The sequence below is a fragment of the Talpa occidentalis genome, unplaced genomic scaffold (genome assembly GCF_014898055.3).
Source record: "Talpa occidentalis isolate TD23 unplaced genomic scaffold, MPIMG_talOcc4v2.1 talOcc4.7, whole genome shotgun sequence".
In the NCBI taxonomy this organism is placed as follows: Eukaryota; Metazoa; Chordata; class Mammalia; order Eulipotyphla; family Talpidae; genus Talpa; species Talpa occidentalis.
Window position 1 is genome coordinate 118,434,800 of NW_023605083.1, and position 20,429 is coordinate 118,455,228.

The 20,429-nt window shown below is 52.2% G+C and overlaps 1 protein-coding gene across 3 annotated transcripts; it reads right to left on the minus strand.

Moving 5' to 3' along the window:
• Positions 1 to 638: 638 nt before the first annotated feature.
• PGAP3 (post-GPI attachment to proteins phospholipase 3) lies at positions 639 to 14,491 on the minus strand. Of its 3 annotated transcripts, none has more exons than XM_037493631.2 (8): positions 14,297 to 14,491; positions 12,379 to 12,476; positions 11,445 to 11,597; positions 4,173 to 4,235; positions 3,489 to 3,550; positions 2,946 to 3,082; positions 2,515 to 2,719; positions 639 to 2,336 (listed from the first exon to the last, which is right to left on the minus strand). In XM_037493631.2, exons 1-8 carry the CDS (start codon positions 14,475 to 14,477, stop codon positions 2,273 to 2,275), a joined length of 963 nt encoding a protein of 320 aa, XP_037349528.1. In that variant the 5' UTR covers positions 14,478 to 14,491; the 3' UTR covers positions 639 to 2,272. The 3 variants fall into 3 exon arrangements, with proteins under 3 accessions (XP_037349528.1, XP_037349527.1, XP_037349530.1); XM_037493630.2 differs by having other exon boundaries at positions 2,946 to 3,100; XM_037493633.2 differs by lacking the exons at positions 639 to 2,336; positions 2,515 to 2,719; positions 2,946 to 3,082; positions 3,489 to 3,550 and adding an exon at positions 3,647 to 3,845.
• Positions 14,492 to 20,429: the final 5,938 nt, after the last annotated feature.

Consider the following 20,429-nt stretch of genomic DNA (forward strand, 5'->3'; position numbering starts at 1 on the left):
GTACTCTGTCTGCAGGTGAAGCTCATAAAGGTTAACAGCAGCAGTGTTACAGCGGTAGTGAGTAGCCAGTTCGGGGCCGAGGGGAGGGGCATTAGGAGACTGAGTGGAAATGGCAGGGCAGTAGGGTTACAATCTAGGCACAAAGACCAGGAAAATTTTTTTTTTTTTTTTAAGTATTTTTTTTTTTTTTATAGAGGCATGTTTTATTTATTTATTTATTTTATTTGTTTGTTTGTTTGTTTTTGTTTATACATGCACTGGGTACAGTCAGAAGCGTGGGAGGGTGAGAGAATTCACCAGAGCCAGAGTGGGGAGCAGAGCAGGCAGAAGGGCCGAAGTACACTGCTGAGGGGAGCAGCGGGCGGCAGGAGAGGTCTGCGCGCCATGTAGGACCCTCCTCTGGTGGCCGGGGAGCAGCCGGGGATCGAACCGGCGCCGCAGAGGCCGCGGGCAGCTTCGCAACCCAGCGCTCAACCGCTGCGCCACCGGGGAGGCCCAAGACCAGGAAAATTTGAGGCAAGAACTGGCACCAGCTCCCTCCTCTCCCCCCACACCCCACCCCAGGGTTGGACTGCAGCTGTGCCTGGCCCTGCTGTTACTCCAGCCTCTGGGCCCTGCCACCCCCACATGCCTAGGGGGAGAGCCCACTCCTCTACTGCCTCCTGCCAGCTCCATCTCCTCCATCCCCTGATCACACAAATGAGTGCACAAGGGTACGTGAGGCTGAGAATTGGTTTATTAGGAATGTCCCTTGCTTCCCTCCCACCTTAAAATAGTCTCATACCAAAAGAAATGAAGCCACCCAAGTCCCTGAGGTTGGAGTCCCAATATAGCGCCCCTACCCTTAAGGAGGGACAAATTCAGACTCCCGGCTCCAATCACAGACTGGATGGGATGGGAAGTTTCTGGAGCTCCACATACTACCCTTGTGGAGCGGAATGTGCTCAGGCTGCGGCGGGGCAGTGGGGAGGGATCCTCTACCAGGGTACGGTGTGGCTACCAGCCACAGTGTGGGGAGGGCTCCTCTACCAGTCACAGTGTGGCTCCTGCCTGCCTCTGGGGAGGCCAGAAACTGGACCCAGCCTCAAGCCTCCTCCCTCAGTCCGCTCCCCACCTAGGTGCAGGCAGCCACAAAGGGGCTTAGCAGGCAGGGCACTGGGGCAGGGGAAGATGGACCATGCATAGGCAGAGACAGGGAGGCCGGAAAGGACTTAGAGGATCCCCATTTTCCCTTCTCTCTCTGCCTTCTGAGGGGCTGGTTGTGGAGGGCGACTTTGAGTTGTGGGGGGCCCTATGAGATTGCAAAGGAGGGGGCAATGGAACACATACACACACGTACAGCCTGGACCCAAACCCCAAGCCAGATCGTAGGGATAATCTAGCCCTTTGCCTGGCCTAGGGCCTTGAGCAAAATTAGTACTCAATATAGTTGCTTAACCCCCACTTCTCCAGAGTCCCCCCACCCCACGGAGTGACACATTCGCCTGCACTCACCAGCAGCTCACATCAGTCTATACAGTCTACTAACCCACACTGACTCACCTGCTCCCCGCCCATACCTAAAGCTGACCATCCCCCTCTGCTCTCGGCCAGGGCCACACTCCTCCACACACTCCTCTGCAGACTCCCAGTCAGAACAGCAGCCCAGGGGCCAGAGAAGTCCTGTCTTGGGCTTTCTGATGAGGCCTGTGGGGGCCTGGCGGGGGCGACAGTCTGGGTGAGACCATTCTCCAGTCCCCAGCAGCTTGGTCCCTCAAGATCCCATGGGAAGAAAAAGACCTGCCTGAAGCTTGAGCAGCCAAAGAGCGAGTATCTAGTGCCACCTAGTGGTACCCTGGAGGAGGACATGGGGGGGTAACAGAAGGGGGCTCACTGTACCCCCAAAGGCCTGTGGTACCTGGTCTCCCAAAGGACTTTGTTTGGAAACCACCAGGCTGTGAGGGGATGTGAGAGGCTGAGGAGGAGAAGGCAGCTCTCCTCTTGGAGGTGCTAGGAACACAGGTCCCCCCAGTTCAGTTCCAGGCACCAGAGGGGCTGCAGGTTTCCTAGCCCCGTATGCTGAGAGACCAGGCCGCAACAGACCCCAAGCCCTGTGAGCACCAGGTGGGGGTGAGCAAGGGGGTGGGCAGGTTACATGATTCTGGGCCCACACACCCTTCATGTCCAAGTTCAAGATACTAAAGAAAAATAAATCATATCCAGGATTGGGGGAAGAAGGGATGCCAACATGGAGGGGACAGGATCCCACCAGTCCAGACCCCCGCCAGGGCCTTCAGTCCAGTTTGAACTTGGCCTCTGATTCCTTCAGCAGGTAAAGGCTGTCATCTTCCAGAAAGCTGTGGGTGAAGAGAGGAGTCCACTGAGGCACGGCTCTGAGCGTGCCCCCGGGGCGGGGTGGGGTGAGGGCAGGCAAGTTGGGAGGGACCCAGCCCTAGCAGGAAGGCCCAGCCTCCCTGGGGGGGGACGAGGGGGGCAAGACAGGGCACAAAGTGGGCACTGGGCAGCAGCACCCACCTGAAAAAGAGCACGTGGACGGGGATGGTGCTGATGTGCCAGATGGCGTGCGCGTCCAGGACCCAGAAGAGAGGCGGGAAGTCGAGCAGCTCGAGCAGGGACAGCCCCTGCAGCAGCAGGACGACCACCGCGCACTTGCGTGTGTGGGGGAGCTGCCGGCGGTTCCACAGGCACCAGGCCAGCCACCACACCACGTTGACCAGGCCTGGGTGCCAACGGGGCAGGGAAAGGCTCACTCCCTGGACCTCCTTCTCCCTCCCAAGACCACCCCCACCCCCATGCTCTCTGACCCCAGGGCCAGCCTTACCTCAAACTCCTCCCCCTCCCCCTTCTCCCAGAGCAAGGGCCTTGCTAGAATCTCCCCCAGGAACAGCACCCCACACACACACCCCAGGCCCCAGCAGTGCCACGTCTCAGTGCCATAGCCTCACCAATGGTCACATTGGCCGCCAGGTTGTAGCCGTAGTCGAAGCGGACAAGGCTCAGGTAGGAGATGTGCGCTGTCAGCAGCAGCAGCAGGAGGGCCCGGAAGGCACTGGCCAGAGCTGGGCGCTGCAGCCCCACAGTCCTGCCCCGCCACCCAGAGCTGCTCAGAGGAGGGTGGCGCAGCCTGGAGCAGCAGTCCCTGATGCGTGCCCTCTCCCTGAATCAGTGAGTGGCCCTGGAAACCCCCCTCTCCCCTAGTAAAGCAGGCCAGCCGGGCAGCTGCCAGTCCCCAGGGGATGGGACCAAGCGCTACACAGCACCTGGGAAAGAGCCAGGACCCCCAGTCCTACCCAGAGTTCCCATCCAGGACCACCAGGAGGGTGTGTGTGTGTGTGTGTGTGTGCACCAGGAGGGTGTGTGTGTGTGTGTGTGTGTGTTGAGGGACCAGAGAAGAAGGGGCTGGGAATAGCAGCTTCAGGAAAAGGCTGGGCCACCCCCTTTTGCCTCCAGGGCCGGTTCTGCCCCTACCGCAGCCTGAGTGGGCTCACCTGACACAGCACAGGTAGATTGAGTGGAGGATGACGGTGGAGGCACAGAAGTAGTCCATTTTCTGAGGACAGAGAGAGCTGGGTGAGCGGCCAGTGCGCGGAGCAGGAGGTGGACAAGGCTTCATGGAGGGCAGGGTCCAGAGAGGACCCAGGAGGCAGGGGGCGAGGAGGGGCGGCAGAGTCACTGGTGTGCCTAATACAGAGTCCTAAGCCTGGGTGAGAGGGGCCACGTCTCATGCTCCTTCTACCTATTGCTGTTTCACTCTGGAAGTTAACAGACGGACCCTTTTATTTAGATGAGCAACTTCTTAAGTGAGTGCTCGGCTGTGAGGCTCCAGCGGCACAGTTCGGGGTCTCCTGCGGAACATGAGAGCACGTCACGGAACTCAGAGTGCAGTCTGGGCTTCCACAGCTGTGGTTCAAGGACAGATCACACCCCTTTACTGGCCCTGAGATTGTGGGCCAGTGTTTTCACCTTTCGGAGGGTCAGCTGCCTCACCAGTTAAAAGAGGCAATCATCACCCCTACCTCTCAGGGGCCAAGCGAGGCTCAAGCACACCCACAGGTTTAGGCCTCACACCAAGCAGGTGCTCCTGACGTGTGGTCAGTCAGGGCCCTCAGAGTAGCGCTTCTGGGCTCCTCTGGGCTGTCCCAAGCAGCAGAGGGGATGGGAGGGGCACTCACCTCAGTAAGGTCGGTGTCCCTGGTGTGGAAGACTGTGGACCAGAACCAAGCATTGAGGGAGACCTGAGGAGGGAGGTGGCTCCTGAGTGCTGCCCCCAGTGGGAAAGACCCCCAGAGGCTCACCTCCCTCTCACTTTGGGAAGGGGCTCTGCAGGCTGAGAAGCATGCTTTCCCTGCCCCGAGAGCCCAAAGAACAAACCTGAAACCCGCGCCCCTCCCTACCCAACCCAGTTCTCTCAACCCCCTGGGCCTCGGGGGCTGCAGCCTCCATGGTTCCGGCCTGGCCAGAGAACCAGTTCCTGCAGAGCCAAGTTCCAAGGTTACTCAATCACTAAGACAACAGCCCCGGGGGGCACTGGCCTCCTCCCCCAACCTGCAGGTGAGGACAGCCCCACCCGGCCAGGGGAGCCAGTGACCTCAGTCTCTGAGGGCGGGAATGAAGTGGGTGGGGCAGAGGGGCTCGAGCCAGCTTGGGGTGTGTCCTAAGCAGGCAAGCAAGGAGGGAGATCAAGCAGATCCCACTGGGGCCGAGTCTCTGGGGAGGAGGCTGGCCCAGGGAGGCGGGCTTCCTCCTGGCAGGGCCGGCCCAACCCGCCAGACCAGTGGCTACAGCTCCTCTGGCTTCAAGCGCCCCGGGAGGAACAGCGAGCAGAAATCCAGAGCAGGGCTAGAGGGGCTGGGGTGAGCCCAGGGAAACTCCGAAGATTTCTTCCTGGAAATTAACTGCATGGAAAACGTACAAGTTATCTTGCAAATAGACCCTAGATTTTGTGGGAGGTGGTGCCACCACTTTCTTCAGACACTGCACAGTAGAAGCCCAGATACGGAAAGAAGGGTGGGCTGGGGTGGAGACGCACTCAGGGCTGGGAGGAAGGTAGGGCTGGGAAACCAGTAAAGACAAGTCAAAGAAACAGCCAGCAGAGGTCTGGCCTGGGATGCCCTGGTGGTGGGGAGGGATGCACCAGGGTGGGAGAGACCTGCTGGAGATGGGTAAAGGCCAGCGCTGCCCTTAGGTTGCACACCAGGAAAACTGGCCAGGCAGGAGGCAGAGGGAGCAGGGTAAGTAGCCACTGTCCATCCCATACTGCAGCAGGCAGGTCAGACAGTAGGATGGTTCCCTGAGGCAGGGCAGAGAAAGGCTTCCAGTAGGAAGAGCAGTGGGCCGGAGGCAGTCAGGGCTGTCCTGCAGAGCTGACCGCCCAGAAGTCTCTGGAGACACAGGATGCCTGATGTAAGCCTGTCTGGCCTGGGTCGGAGGCTATCTTACTACTTATGCTCTTCACGACCCGGACAAAGGCCCTGCTGCCCTTCTCCACTCTAGCATCTGAGACAAATCACAGCTTGGCCTATGTGAGCCTTCACCCCTTTGCAGTCCTGAAGGGCATTAGTCTATTTTTGTTTTTGTTTCTTTTTTTTTAAAGATTTATTTATTTATGCATACAAGAGCTGGGGTACAGGCCAGAGGTTCGAGGGGTGAGAGGATTCACCAGAGACAGAGTGGGGAGCAGAACAGGCAGACCGACGGAAATACACTGGTGAGGGGAGCAGTGGGTGAGTCAGGAGAGGTCTGCTGTGCCATGTGGCTAGCTCCCTGGCCAGTCAGGAATCGAACTCATGCTGCAGAGGCTGCGGACAGCTTCATAGGTTGCGTCTTAACCCCTTGTGCCACCAGGGAGGCCCTGTTTTTGTGTTTGTTTTTTTTCCATTTTTGCGTAGAAGAACTGAGGTGTGGGCAAGAGGTGTGGGGGGTGAGGGTTGCGTGTGTGAGAGGATTTACCAGAGACAGTGAGGAGCAGAACAGTCAGACTGACTGAAATACACTGCTGAGGGGAGCAGCGGGCGAGACAGGAGAGGTCTGCTGCGCCATGTGGGTAGCTCCCTGGCTGGGGATTGAACTCAGGCCGAAGTGGTGATAGCAATGAGACTTAACCCCTAGCCCAACAGGGAGGCCACTGAAGGGGATTATTCTAAATCAGGTTGCTTCTTCCTCTGAGAACAGCCATTGTGCTCCATCCCCAGAGAGGGGAACAGAGCCTGGAAAACAACATCTGATGGCTTTTCAGACATTGCTCCCATGAAGCCTGTGATGCCCAGGGTCAGTGTTGGCCAGAAATGGGTCCATGCAAGCACGTGAGCCAGGTCTCCCAGGTAGGCCAGGAACAGGAACATCCTTGGGGAGAAAAGCCCTGCAGCCAATGTGAGAGAGAGATGGAGGGGAAGGCAACAGGGACTGGCAGCCAGCCAGGCCTCCTTGTCACCCATAGCAGGAAGGGGGAGGTGACATGACTACTGAGCTAAGTGGTGGCTGAAACACTGAAGGTGGTGGTGAGGAGAGGCAGCTTGCAAAGGATGAGGCCTAACTGGCTCTATGGAGTGGCAGTTGCTTGATCCCCTATCCAGTCTCCTCTCGGGGTGCCTTCCACTTACAAAAGCCAATCTGAAGCCTGGACTGTGTATCCTTGCAAAATCCCTGCTCTCCTGGGAACTGTCCCATTATGGGGGGGAGGGAGAAGGAGGGTTCCTCTTTTGATTCTCTCCTCAGACTTGAGACTTAGTGTCATTAAGAATGCAGGCCCTGCTCTGCTCCCCACTCTGTCTCTGGTGAATCACCTCCTGCACCTCTGGCCTACACCCCAGCTCTTCTATGCAAAAATAAATAAATAAAAATCTTTTTAAAAAAAAGAATGCAGGGGTCTCCCTGGTGGCACAAGGGGTTAAGAAACAACCTATGAAGCTGTCCGCAGCCGCCACCGCATGAGTTCGATCCCCGGCCAGGGAGCAACCCACATGGCGCAGCAGACCTTTCCTGACTTGCCCACTGCACCCCTCAGCAGTGTAGTTCAGTAATTTGCCTGTTCTGTTCCCCACTTTGTCTCTGGTGAATCCTCTCACCCCCCCCCCACACACCTCTGGCCTGTACCCCAGCTCTTATATGCATAAATAAATAAATCTTTTAAAAAACAAAGAAAAAAGAATGCAGTCCCTAGAACCAGACTGTAATGGCTCAAATCCCAGACCTGCATTTCCTGTGTGTCGTTGAGCAAATCATTTTAGCCTTGCTGTGCCTCAGTTTTCTGATCTGTAAAAGGGGAATAATCAGTGTTGATCTAGATTTAATGAAGAGCATAGTCCACTGCCCAGGACAGGGCATATTACATTAAGTGATTGCTCCCCACCTTGCTGGCCAGCATGGGACCCTCATGCCTGCTCCCACTCCCTGCAGGCCAGGGAAGTCTAGGTGGAGAAGGGGTAGTTTCTCCACTGCTGCCTGGACCCACCCCACAGTTCCAGGCTGGGGGAAGAATTTCCAGAGCCTCCACAGAACCAGACCTTGCATTCAAGAAGTGCCTAGGCCCTAAGTGTGATCTTAAGCAAATAACAGCTTCTCTGAAAGCTGCACAAGAGGGTCCTGAAGATGGCATCTGTGAAAGCCCTGGCACCAAGAAGCTGCTCAAAGGGCCTCCCTAGTGGAGCAGTGGTTAGAGACAGCACTATCAAGCTATCGCCAGCCACTGCAGCACGAGTTCGATCCCTGGCCAGCCAGGGAGCTGACCCACATGGTGGAGCAGACCTCTCCTGTCTCTCCCACTGCTCCCCTCTGCAGTGTATTTTGGTAGATCTGCCTGTTCGGCTCCCCACTCTCTCTGGTGAATACACACACATACCTGCACACACACACAACCTGCACCTCTGGCCTATACCCCAGTTCTTGTATGCATGAATAAATAAATCTTAAAAAAAAAAAAAGCCACTCAATAAATGGTTGCTGGTACTGCTGCCTGGTATGCTATAGGTACCCCATAAATGTCAATTTCGTTCATTATGTCCTCCAGGCTGACCCCCTGACCTACTTCTTCCTCAAGGGTCACAATACTCAAGGTCAAGCCATGGGGCCCCAAGGCCTCTTGATCCCACAATGTAGATACCTCAACTATAGGGAGAGGCCCCTCCTCCTTGCCACTGAGCCACCACCCCACCAGGAGGCACTGAAAAGATACTCTTTCTCTCCATGAAGTCTGGATCAAGACTCAAGCAAAGAGGCCAGATGGACAGGAAGGAGGGGAGAGTCTCCGCGTATATGGCTGCTCCCACACTCGGCAGCCAGGCTTGTGTAGAATGGGAGGGGGCTGATAGGGTAACCCACCAATCAGACAGGCCAGCAAGGCAATAGGCTGGCCCAGCAGGCGCCAAGAACTTGAGTAAACACTGAGGAAAGGGGGAGGCCAGGGGCCCAGTGCCAGGGAGGGTGGAAATGGATGGGGACAGAGGAGGCTGGGTACAGGGAGAGCAGGAGGCTGTTTCAGTCTGTTGGAAAATCAGAAAATTGAGACAAAAATATCACAGCCGTGAAACTGGTCAGATGCCAAATGAGCCAGATCTGTCAGGAATTCGACCCCAGTGCTAAGCCCCACTGCTCGGGGCTGTCATTGACACCGTGGCGGTGGGGACAAGTGGGGCTTTAAATAGCTCGGTGTCTCAGAACTGGGGGAGGCAGAATGTTAAATATGATGCCTGCTGCCATCCTGGGCCCTCCCAGAGGCCATGGTGTCTCACCCCCTGCCTCAGGCAGGGCAAGCCTGCCCCAGTTCACTCCTGAGTGAGGAGGAGAAAAGACGGGAATAGATTGGGAGGAGGAGGGCTTGTTCCACCATCAAAAAGGATTTCCTGACCCGCCATTGCCTGTTCCACAGGCTCTTGGCTGACCGCATGGAAGTCCTTCCTGGAGTCTAACCATCATTCAGATGCAGCTTCAACCTGTCTTTTCTGGTAGTGTCCTCAGCAGAGGTAGAGCACAGTCAGTGACCACCTCCACTAATCATCCTGCAGAGACGGTCTGGGCTTTCCTGGCATACCCTCTGGGAACTTGCCTTGCTGCACAAAGGGGCAGGAAACTGGCATGGCCTCCACACCAGTTCTGTGAAGTCAAAAGTCTATGGTGTGCAGAACTTTGGTGGGCTCCCTTAAAGCCTGGCCTCCGTTCTGCCCAAGCCCAAGTCTAAACGTCAAGATGGGAGCTGCCTTCTTTGTGCCAAAGCTTAATTAGCCCTGCTGGGGTGGGGGGGGCAGTGCTCCCCCAGAGAAAAGGACTGAAATCACCCCAGACCTCACCTGTGGCAGGTGAGGGACCTCCTGCCCTACCCCAACAGAAATCAGGAGCCCCACTCAATCCAAAAGACCTAGCCCAGGACAAAGTCCACTGCCACACCCTTTGTGCCACTCGGAATGCCTCCTTCCCGCAAACACACACACACAGGGCTAAAGAGCAAGTGTAAGTGTAAAATCCAAAGTGGATCATCAGAGGGAGTGTGGGCACTAAAGGCCTAGTGCAAGACACAGCCACAGACCCCAGGCACCTGCCCTCTCTTAACCCAGCAACTCCTGCTTCATCTGTACCGCCCTCTCGACCCTGCCTGGACTCTGACCAAGCTCAGCGTCTCCTTGGATAGACACTGAGACTCTGACGAGACCTCAGAGGGTCCAGCCTTTGTCCACACAACACTTCACCTCTCTCCCCCCACCCACCATCCACGGGCATCTGCCACCCAGCGTCCTTCCTGCTGAGGGGTCACACCTCCCAGGGGGAGCTTGCAGCCCTGTGTGATGCGAATGAGGCAAGCTGCTGCTCCTTAGAGCCTCACACTGAGGGCTAAGTGAGAAAATGTACATCAAGTGCCAGGACAATGCCCGTCACATAATTTCTCACAGATTAATTTGTCATCTTTTGGAAGATGATTATCATTAATATTTGTGGAATGTAAAGTATTTGGGAGGATCAATGTTTCTGGAGACTTAGCAGCTTCCCTCCCTGCCCCCCTTCCATTTCTCATCTCTCGAATCTGAGGTGTAGCCTGGACTTCTCGGCACCCCCTCATTATCAATTTTCCCAAAGTCTTTGGTGACTTCAGGGTCGCCAGATCCAGGGGTGTCCTTCAGTTTTCATTCACTTGACTGTCCAGCAGGATTCAGAATGGCCTACTCCCCCCTTCCTGTCCTCGTCCCAGGGTGCCCCTAGCCACGTGATAGCCTAGTTTTCTACCTGCCCCTCAGGTTGCTCCATTTGTCGCCACTGCTTGTTCACCCTCCTCCATCTAGCCATGAAGTTTTGGGGTCCCTTAGGGTTCCATCCTAGACCCTTCTCTTTTCACTGTCTCAGTCCCCTTGGTGAGCACATCCACATTCACAGCTTCTACCACCATCTCATAAGTGGACACCAAGGTCCCGATTCCCTGATTCTCCTCACCTAATCTGCCCCTGGGGCTTGTCGGCACAGCCCCCATGGTCAGAGATCCTGGACTGAACCTGGCTCGCCGGCAGCTTACAGAACCTACAGCTTACAGAACCTACCCCTGTAAGTGGGGTAATACTACTACTTACCTCGTAACCTTGTTATGGGATTAACAAGGTTAATATTTATGAAATGCTTAGGGTGGTGTCTGGTAATTGCCATGTATGTTTTTGTTAGATAAATAAAATTTTAAGAACTTGAACGTCACTCCCAAAACATAACCCAAGCGCTCGTCTTTACTACCCTCTTCCCAAGCCCTGTGCCACCTGCCTAGGCTACTGTGTCCTCCGCCCAAACCACCAGCTAGTCCTTGGCAATCCCTCCTGTCCCCTCCAGTCTGTTCTCTGGATGAGTTTTCCAAAGGGGAAATCTGTTCATGAAATCCCTTCTGTGCAATCCTCATTGCTTCCTGATGCTTTCAGGTCAAGACCTCCAGTGTCCGTGGGCTGGCCTGTCTGTGGCCCTCCATCTCACACGCACTCCCTGGCTTCCTGAGGGAGGGAGGCCTCCTGGCTTTCAGGTCCTCAGCTGACCTGCGCTTTCTCCTGCCTCTGCACACTGTATGTCTCATGTCTTCCCTGTTGGTGACTCCCCTACTCTCCCTGAATTCCCCTAGTTAATGCTCACTCAGCACAGCTCTACCTCAAATGTGCCTTCCTCAGGAAAGCCTTCCCTCAGTGCCCTGTGCAGGCCTAGTGTCCCATCACATACCCTTAAACTCCTCCATTGCACCTTTTCCCAGTTCTACTTTCACATTCAATTCAATTGTCTGCTTGTGTGATTAGTACCCTAGGTCAGGGCTCCACCCTTTTTCTATTCTTTTGGATTTTCACCACCCAGCAAAGATCGTGGCACACAATAGGTTCCTTACATGAATGAATGACTTTTTTGATGGCAGGGAGGTGGAAGTTGGTTGAGAGTGGGGATCTAAAAGTTCTTCCTTTCTAAAGGAGGGTGCAGAGCAGGTATTCTACCAGGTTACCTACCCAAGCGAAGGCCACGCAGGTGGGGTACATAGGGGAGGATGCGGGCACAGAGGTGCGGTAGCGGCAGAGCATCACCAGGCTGGCCAGGCCATTGAGGAAGGAGGCCACAGCAGAAGCTGGCTCTTGGAAGAACAGGAACCGGGAGAAGGGCCACTGAAAAAGGAGCAAAGGGAGGGGCCTGAGGCACAAGCAACCCCCTGCTGCCCCAGTCCGCCTTTCCTTGACATGCTGCATCAGCCTCAGCTGGTTCTGTAGTTCTGCACATCAGTCAAAGCTCAGGTTCTGACCCCCTTTAGGTCAGTGAGCCCCATGGTGAAGGGGCACACTCCCTATCCTGGCCGGTGCTCATAGCACTATGAGCCTGGTCTCTGGGGTGATCAGGTGGACCAGTGTAATGGTTCAGTATGACCTGGCAGAAATAACACAGACCTGCCCCTGAGGACACAGGTGCTGATTTCTCCTCTACCGCTGATCACAGCCTCCTGAGCCTCAGTTTACTCTGACAAACTGGGGAGGAAAATTCTTGACAACTTCAATAGGCAGAAGATCATCATATTGGCTCAAAAGGCACCAGGAAACTGTGGCTCCCTGGGCAATCTAAGGGGGCATGATTATTGAAGTCCAGACCTTACTGGAGAAGTGACAGCATGCCACTTGGGTCAGGGAGTAAGTCTTTATAGTAAAGTAGGCATTTGATCACCCTAGAAGCCTGGCACCACTCTCTCAGAGACCTCAGGCCTTCCAGATATTTATTACAACTCTAAAGACAGGACACATTAGTTCCATCTGATTATATAAAAACCAGTATCTTTTCAGAACAGGTACCTGCCATCAACCCTACACCTCTGATTGCTTTGTGATCCTACCTGGGGGTGGGGTGGGGTTAATCTTCCCACCACACCACCATTATACCTACCTTGACCCTCCAACTCACCTTGCCATGGAACTGAGGCACTTGGTGACCTTCTTGGAGGTAGAGGCCGACAGTGACCCACATGCACTCATACTTACATTCGTCTCTACAGGTCCAGCCTGAAACAGATAAATGTGGCCCAGTGAACTCCCAAGCATGGGGAGGCACAGAGAGAGTGTGCATAGGGTCCAAGCTAAAATGCAGCCCAAGAAAAGAACCAGAAGTCTCAAAATTCTAGCTTCCCACGTAGATGGGCTAGAGGTGGTGAGACATACATATAAGGGAACCTGGTGTGTGTGTTTGAGGGGATGGAAGTGTACAGTTGCAAAGAGGTTTCTTCTAGTTTCACCCAAGATGGAGTGAAAGGCATCAGTACATGTTACAGTAGGGGACACTGCAACAATGTGAACAATGTGAGGAGCAGGTTCCCTATCTGAGAGGACTAATCTGTGGATGCCTGGGTTTGCTCTCTTTTGACAGGGAGAAGCCCTTTGTTATTGTCCAACTCCTCTGAAGAGGAAGCCCAAATTATTCAGTCTGGCTTCTGAGGCCCCAAATAACCTTTCCAACTTTCTCACTACTCCTTTTCTTTCTTTTTTCCCACTATTCTTTTTCATTCACCTGCTCCCTGAGTACACCAAGCTGCTGGATATGCCCACATCTGCCCACATCTGCCCAGGGCTTCTGCTCTCTGTTCCCTCTGTCTGGAATGCAAAGGGAATGTAAAGAGAACAAACTTGCAGTCAAACAGGTCAGAACTGGAAACTCTACCATTTACTGGCTGTGTGACTTTGGGCAGGGCACTTGGCCTTTCTGAGTTTCTCCCATCTATAAAATAAAGTTAAAAGAAACAACCTCAAAGGTTACTGTGAAAATTAACCAAGAGACTGTGACATCTGTTACATAGTAGCCATCCACTATTGCCACAGTTGCAAATTTAATACATCCATCCACAGAATATTCCAAGATGATAGTTCATCCCCAGCCCTTGTAACAGGGTGGTCTCCAGGAAAGGGGGAGGTTCCAGGTTTCCTGACCCTCTCCCTGCTCAGGTGACCTGGAGGAGACACATGGAGCCAAGACACACGCGAAGAAACTGCGCTTGCCTTTTGGTCGTGGGCTGAGTGACACAGATGTGGGTGAGAGACCTGTGGAGAGGTGACATAGGTGGTTTTTGACTTGATTTGGATTTTGCTCTTTCCTTCTAGACTTGTCTGTTGTCTCTAATCCTTTTCTGTGGGTCCCCACTAGAAGATGCTTTAGATTTGTGGCAGGCTTTGGGGCCTTGCTCTGGGCCAATCCCATTTAGATGGACTTTTACCCACGAGAGAATGGGTAACTTTGGGTGCGTTAATTTAAAAACTATATTCTTTGCCTTTTCTGTAATGTTTCCTAATTATATTAAAGTTCCTTCCCATTAAAGTCTCATATGTTTTCTGTTGATGCAGCAGATGGCAGAACCTATTTAGAGCAGGCAGGTTTGCCGGGTCTGGGCTGCCCCTCTCCCTGCCCTGTAACACCCTCATAGTCCAAAACCATTTCCTTCCTCCCCTACATGCACTTATTGCTTAATATAACTGCCCCTTAGGGTTCAACTGTTCCTCAACATGGCACTTGAGAAGGTTAATGTCCCCAAGGACACTGCCACTCCAAAGGACAGGACCTGGCCTGCTTACATTCCAGGGCCTTGCACTCCTGAAGAATTAAGTGCCTGTTTGACCAAATAAATAAAAAGTAAACGAAAATCTCCTGGGAAAGTAAGACTGGTTAATGAGGCTTTCATCACCCTGGGGCTCCACTCACCTACAAGCACAAGGACCAGGAATTTGGGGGTGGAGTTGGGGGGTGAGTAAGGTTCAGAGAGCACAGAGGGGCACTGGGGGCTTGAGGGGCGGGGCCAAGACTAAAAGGCGGGGCTTACCGGGAGGGTGGGGCTTACCTGCTAGGCTCATGTAGATTGGCTGGCGGGAGCGGAAGTGCTTCAGCGCGCCTCCGGAGCAGTTCCGCTCCTCGCACCCGAGCACGCAGTCACGGTACACCGGCTCGCGGTCGCCCTGGGAGCCGCTTGCCAGCGCCGCTGCCCCAGCTAGCAGCACCAGCCGCGCCGCCCGCCCGGCCATCCCTTCCCTCTAGCCCTCCGCCGGCGGAGGAGCGCAAGAGCCTCCACTTCCGGAGTAACCGGAAGTTCCTTGTGTTCCTTTTTTTTCTGTCCCCTGACGTCCCCTCAGTTTAAAGTTCCCGGATTTTATGGGCTCCGCCCCTCTCTTTATTGTCATCTTCATATATTGAGGCGACTGGGTTAAAAAGTAAAATTAAGTCGTCTTTTAGCAACATCGGCTTTGTTTCTTCTCCAGGGTCTATTTATTTGAAGAAGGGCTATTTTATTGTTACCAGCTCTCGGATTTCCCTTTCCAGAAGTACCTGGAACTGTCCACTTCTCTCCATCTCCACCAGCACCGCTGTTACAGACACCTGCCTCCGAGACAGTCTAAGCGGCTTCTTCACGAGTCTCCCTGCCTCTGTTTCTGTATCAAGTCTCCCGATTTTGCCTCGTCTTTATTTTCACTTGTGGTTTTTTTTTCTTTACGCTTTATGTATGCATACAAGAACTAGGGTGTAAGCCAGAGGTGGGGGGTAAGAGCGGGGAGCAAAACAGGGGGATCTAGGGGGATGGGGGGCGGGGAGGGGAGGGATTGGGGTCAAAATAAGGGGGTTGCAATTGTTTGGGGAATATAAAAATAAAATTTATTTAAAAAAACCAGGGGGATCTACTGAAACACACTGCTGAGGGGAGCAGCGGGCGAGACAGGAGAGGTCTGCTGCGCCATGTGGGTTAGGTCCCTGGCTGGTTCGGATCGAACTTGTGCAGTAGTGGCTGGCAGTAGCTTGATAGGGATATCTTTAACCCCTGAGCCACCAAGGAGGCCCAGATACTCGCTTTTTATATATTCTCTCCCCTACCCATATTATCAGCTTGCGCGCATATATACGCACATCTCATTGAAGCATTGTAGCTAGATGCATAATTAGAGTGTGTAAATTAGTGACTGCTTTTCCTCCTCCTCCACTGTCCGCCTCTGGTCAATTTTTCCTTTTTATCTTAGGAAATGGAAGTAGCAAGAAGTAAAATTGGATTTCATTCATACTTTCACCTCACAAATATTTCCTGAGCCCTGAAATCTAACACTATGCTAGGCAAGCAAGACACAGCTGCAGAAGACACCATTCATATTGTATTTTCTGTGAATGGCACCCAGGGGTGTGCCATTCACAGAGTATTTTCTGTGAATGATGCCCCTTCACAGCACCTATAATATGAATAGTGTCCCCTGGAGTTGAGCACTCAGTTGATACTGATTGGGTAGCTGGAGTGAAAAATACAATGCTCAGCCCTCCAGGTGTTGACCAGAAACAACAGAGTGCTAATACTACTTTGCAACTGATAATTGTTCCTTTTACAATACACTATTTCATTTTGTCCTTACTTTGTAACTTAGGGGATTTTAGGAGGATTCCTACTTAAAGATAAGGGAATTTAGGAGTAAAGAGGGTGAAACCCTGACAAAGCAGAAATTCTATCTTTACGAGATCTTCAAGAAAGAGAGAGGACTGTTTTAAAACTTTTATGATTGCAATTTTAGAGGTCTCATCCATATCAAACATTAAAATGTGGCAACACCCCACATTAAATAAAATTTAAAAGCAACTATATATAGTTGAATTGAGTTGCAATTAATAGTTGACATTGTAAAATTTGTGTACATTTAACAAAATATTAATTTTTTAGTTTTCTTATATTTTGTAACAAACATTGAAAATGTGTTCAGGTTTCAAATATTTCACAGGTTCTTGAAAACCAAATGCTGCTGATGGAGAAAACAATCCTAGGGGAAGGAGAATGGAGATTTCTGTCATGTTGAGGAGAGAAACAAGGCAATAAACAAGCATCAAAAACACTAAAATAAGGCCTCCCCAGTGGCGCAGCGGTTGAGCGCTGGGCTGAGAAGCTGCCCGCAGCCTCTGCAGCACTGGTTCAATCCCTGGTCACCAGCGAGGGTCGCACATGGCTTGCAGACCTCTCCTGCCGCCTGCTGCTCCCCTCAGCAGTGTATTTCTTCATCAGTCTGTCTGATCTGCTCCCTGCTTTGGCTCTGGTGAATTCTTTCACCCTCCCGCGCTTCTGACTGTACCCAGTGCTTGTATAAATGAATTAATGAATGAATGAATAAAAACACTAGAATAATTTGGTAGCTAAAAACACATTGGCATGACCACTATGTGGGATGATTTAGCACTATCAGATAACTAAATACATATAGGAAATATGCATAGAATGCATGGGTTTCAGCTCAGCAATTTGCACAAACCCTTTAATCAGCAATTTCTCTCCTGTGCTTATCTTCACGAGCTCTAGGTATACCTACACAAGTGTAAAATGGTGTGAGTGCAAAGCTGTCCATGGCCACATTGTTCATTCATTACTTTCAGTAGTAAAATAGGAAAAAAAATGGATACAACTAAATATCCATCAACAGAGAATTAATTATATTAATTGAGGGAGACGGATAGGATTACAATGGAACACTAGAAATTGATAGGAACAGGGCAGATTTGTAATTAACTGATAAGGAAAAAAAATCTTCACAATGTTTTTGGTAAGTAAAAAGAGCAAGATGGAGAACAGTATATGTATGTGTTCATGTGTACATATTACCTTGTGTGAAGAAGAGTTAGAGTATTTATGTTTGTTGTTTTAAAAAAATATCTAGAAAGATATGTAAGAAAGTGGGTATTGATATTTAAGAAATAGTTGTTGCCTCTGGGGAGAAGTCACACGACATGCTGGGAATCAGGGAAGGAAGGCAAACTTTCTGTTCTTGTACTTTAAAAAAAAAATATATATATATATATATATATATATTATTTACTTATGCATACAAGAACTGGGGTATAGGCCAGAGGTGGGGGAATTCACCAGACACAGAGTGGAGAGCAGAACAGGCATATCCACTGAAGTATACTGCTGAGGGGAGCAGGGGGCAAGACAGGAGAGGTCTGCTGGGCCATGTGGGTCAGATCCCAGCCTGGGATCGAACTCATGCTGCAGTGGCTGGTGATAACTTGATAGTGCTGAGACTTTAACCCCTGAGTCACCAGGGAGGCCCCTCTTGTACCTTTTAAAGTTTGCACATTTCCATATAGCATCAAAACAAAGGAAAAGTATAAAAAGAACAGTTTTGTGTAGTGACAAATGTGTTAAGTTAAACATTATAGGATAATGTGATAGCAATGGGGGTGGGGAGAGAGGGGGTGACAACATTGGGTGAGTAGAAAGTGAAAGCCTTTTTGAGAAAGTAAGTGACATTTGAACTGAAACCTGTAGGGTGTGGGGGGAACTAACCCCGCTAACACCCCAGGGGGCAGATTGTTCATTTTTCAGGGACCAGTCAATGTAAAGGCCTAAAGGCAGGAACAAACTTGACATCTTTGAAAAACAAAAGAAGCACCCACATTGGAAGGCTAGAGCATTGAAGAGAGGACTAGAGATCTTTCAGGCCTCAGGGCATGGTGAAAAGTTCAGACAGGGGGCCTCCCTGGTGACGCAAGGGGTTAAGACCAGCACTTTGAGGCTATCTGCAGCCACTGCAGCATGAGATCCATCCAGGCCAGGGAGGTGACCCACATGGCGCAGCAGACCTCTCCTGTCTCACCACTGCTCCCCTCAGCAATGTGTTTCTGTCAGTCTGCCTTTTCTGTTCCCCACTTTGTCTCCTGTGAATCCTCTCACACCCGGCACCTCTGGCCTACACCCCAGTTCTTGTATGCATAAACAAACAAATCTTACAGAAAAAAAAGTTTAGATAATAGAAAGCCATTGTGAGATATTCTAGCACTGGAACAAATGAAATGATCTGGCTTATGGTTAAAACATTGACCTTTTGCTGCCATGGTGGGTCCTTGCATGCTCCTAGTTACTGGAGTTGGCTTCGGATGATGTGAAGGAGCAGATCTATAAACCGGTCCGGAAGGGCCGGACTCCCTCACGGGTAGGTGAGGTCCTGAGAGATTCCCATGGCGTTGCATAAGTCCGTCTCGTGACAAGCAATCAATTCTTGAGAATTCGTAAGTTTAAAGGACTTGCTCCTGATCCTCCTAAGGCTCTCTACTTTTTAATTATGAAAGCTGTTGCTGTCCAAAACCATTTAAGAGGAACAGAAAAGATAAGGATGCTAAGTTCCACTTGATTCTGTATGAGAGTCATAGTCACCACTTGGCTCACTGTTACAAGACCAAATGGGTGCTTCCCCTGCTGGGGAAAGGCCAGAAGCTAGCGTGTTTTCATTCCCACCCCATGGTCTGTATCTCCAGCAGTGAGTGGAGTGGGCTTGGGGTCCCGAAGGACTGAGTAGAACAAGAAGACTCAGTGCTTGTGAAACAAGGACTCTGGAATCCAGAATCTGGCAGAGGGTCACCTCAATGGGGCTTTCAAGGGACGACCTTGGGGGTAGAAGGGGTCACTGCCCTCAGACCAAATCCTAAAACACCATGGTCAGGAGCCATTCAGGCCAACTCTCTTATTTCAGGTGGCAGGTAAAACCTGATTCAAGGCCACAGAGCACAGCTACTGGCTGAGGAAAGACCCTCAGATAAACTAGGGGTCAGCATAAGCACAGCGCCATTAGCACAGGACACGGACATAGACGGCGACAGCCTTGTGTGCACAGACCAGGGAGGAAGTCAGGTGCACCTTCATGATGTGCAGTAAAGCCAGGTGAGGCCAAGAAAACAAGAGAGCTTTCTGTTTTGGCAAAGCAACCTGTGGAGAGAGAAAGACGAGCTCCTCAGGCCTTAGGCCTGTGTTCCTGAGATCTGGTGAGGGGGACTGTGCGGGCCCTCAGTAGGTCACCTCAGGCTGAGACTCACTCTGGGCCCTGTAGGTAGGCCATCTTTTGGAAGGAATGATTTTCTTATCAAAAGCTTCCAATGGAGGGCTTCCCTGGAAGGGAGGAGTTAAAGTCTCAGCAACAGCAGCACCAATTCAATCCCTGGCCAGGGAGCTGACCCACATGGTGCAGCAGACCTCTGCTATCTCACCCGCTGCTCCCCTCAGCAGTGTATTTCAGTCGGTCTGCCTGTTCTGCTCCCCAATCTTGTCTCTGGTGAATCCTCTCACCCCCTGCACCTCTGGCCTACACCCCAGTTCTTGTATGCATAAATAAAAATCTTTTTAAAAAAAAGCTTCCAAAGGACACCTCTGTGGCTCCAGGTCTTTGCCTACGTTGGGGTGACTCCTTCCAAGTAATTAGTTCATACAGATACTTCCCCAGCAACCCATGCCCCACAATGGAGGATTCAGTTGTGGCCTGAACCCCGGACTATGGACCGTCTCCTCCCTTCTTGTATTTATTTTCAGTCCTCTGACCCCCAGAGAGCTGGTAAAGTAGGCAAAGGGGAGGAGACTCTGGTGCTAACACACACACACACACACACACACACACACACACACACACACACACACACACACAAACACACGGCCTCCTGTGCCCCCCCCAGTCTCAGTGACTGGTCAATGATTGACTGGCACTTCACAGGCTGTTGGTTCCAGACCCTCTCTGCTGACCCTAAGCAAGGGCCCCATCCTGCCTCTTCAGCGCCAGTGGTCACCTCCACTGCCCACAGGCCTGGCACCTTCAGCCCAAAGACCTTCTCCAGCAAATTCTTGCATTTACCCTCTGCCCCTCGGTTTTGCTCCTCTGTCCTGAAGTCACCCCTTTCTTCTCCAGCCACCTCCCTGCCCCCGGGCTCTTCAGCAGACCCTTCTGGCAAGCTTTCAAGCTCCTCCAATAAACCCGTCTCAACCCCCTCCCTGACACCCCACCCCCAGCATTCGGCCCTCAAATATCCTCTTTCCTTGGCTTTCCTGCCAGGCTCTGCTGGAGGGGCAGTTGAGGGGAGAAGCAAATAGCAGCGCCCACCCCTGCCCCCCTTCCGCTCCTCTTGTCAAACACCAGACGAGGTTTTCCCTTCCTTCCCGGCTCTGAAAGGGCTCATTCTCTCTGGGAGACTCGGCC

Excerpts from the sequence above, each read along its gene's own strand:
- PGAP3 (XM_037493630.2), bottom strand. The coding sequence starts at position 14,477 with ATGGCCGGGCGGGCGGCGCGGCTGGTGCTGCTAGCTGGGGCAGCGGCG. Across the intron at positions 11,598-12,378 it reads TGCCTCAGTTCCATGGCAAG|TGGCCCTTCTCCCGGTTCCT; the intron begins GTGAGTTGGAGG and ends CTCCTTTTTCAG. Across the intron at positions 2,720-2,945 it reads GGCGGCCAATGTGACCATTG|GCCTGGTCAACGTGGTGTGG; the intron begins GTGAGGCTATGG and ends GTTGGCACCCAG.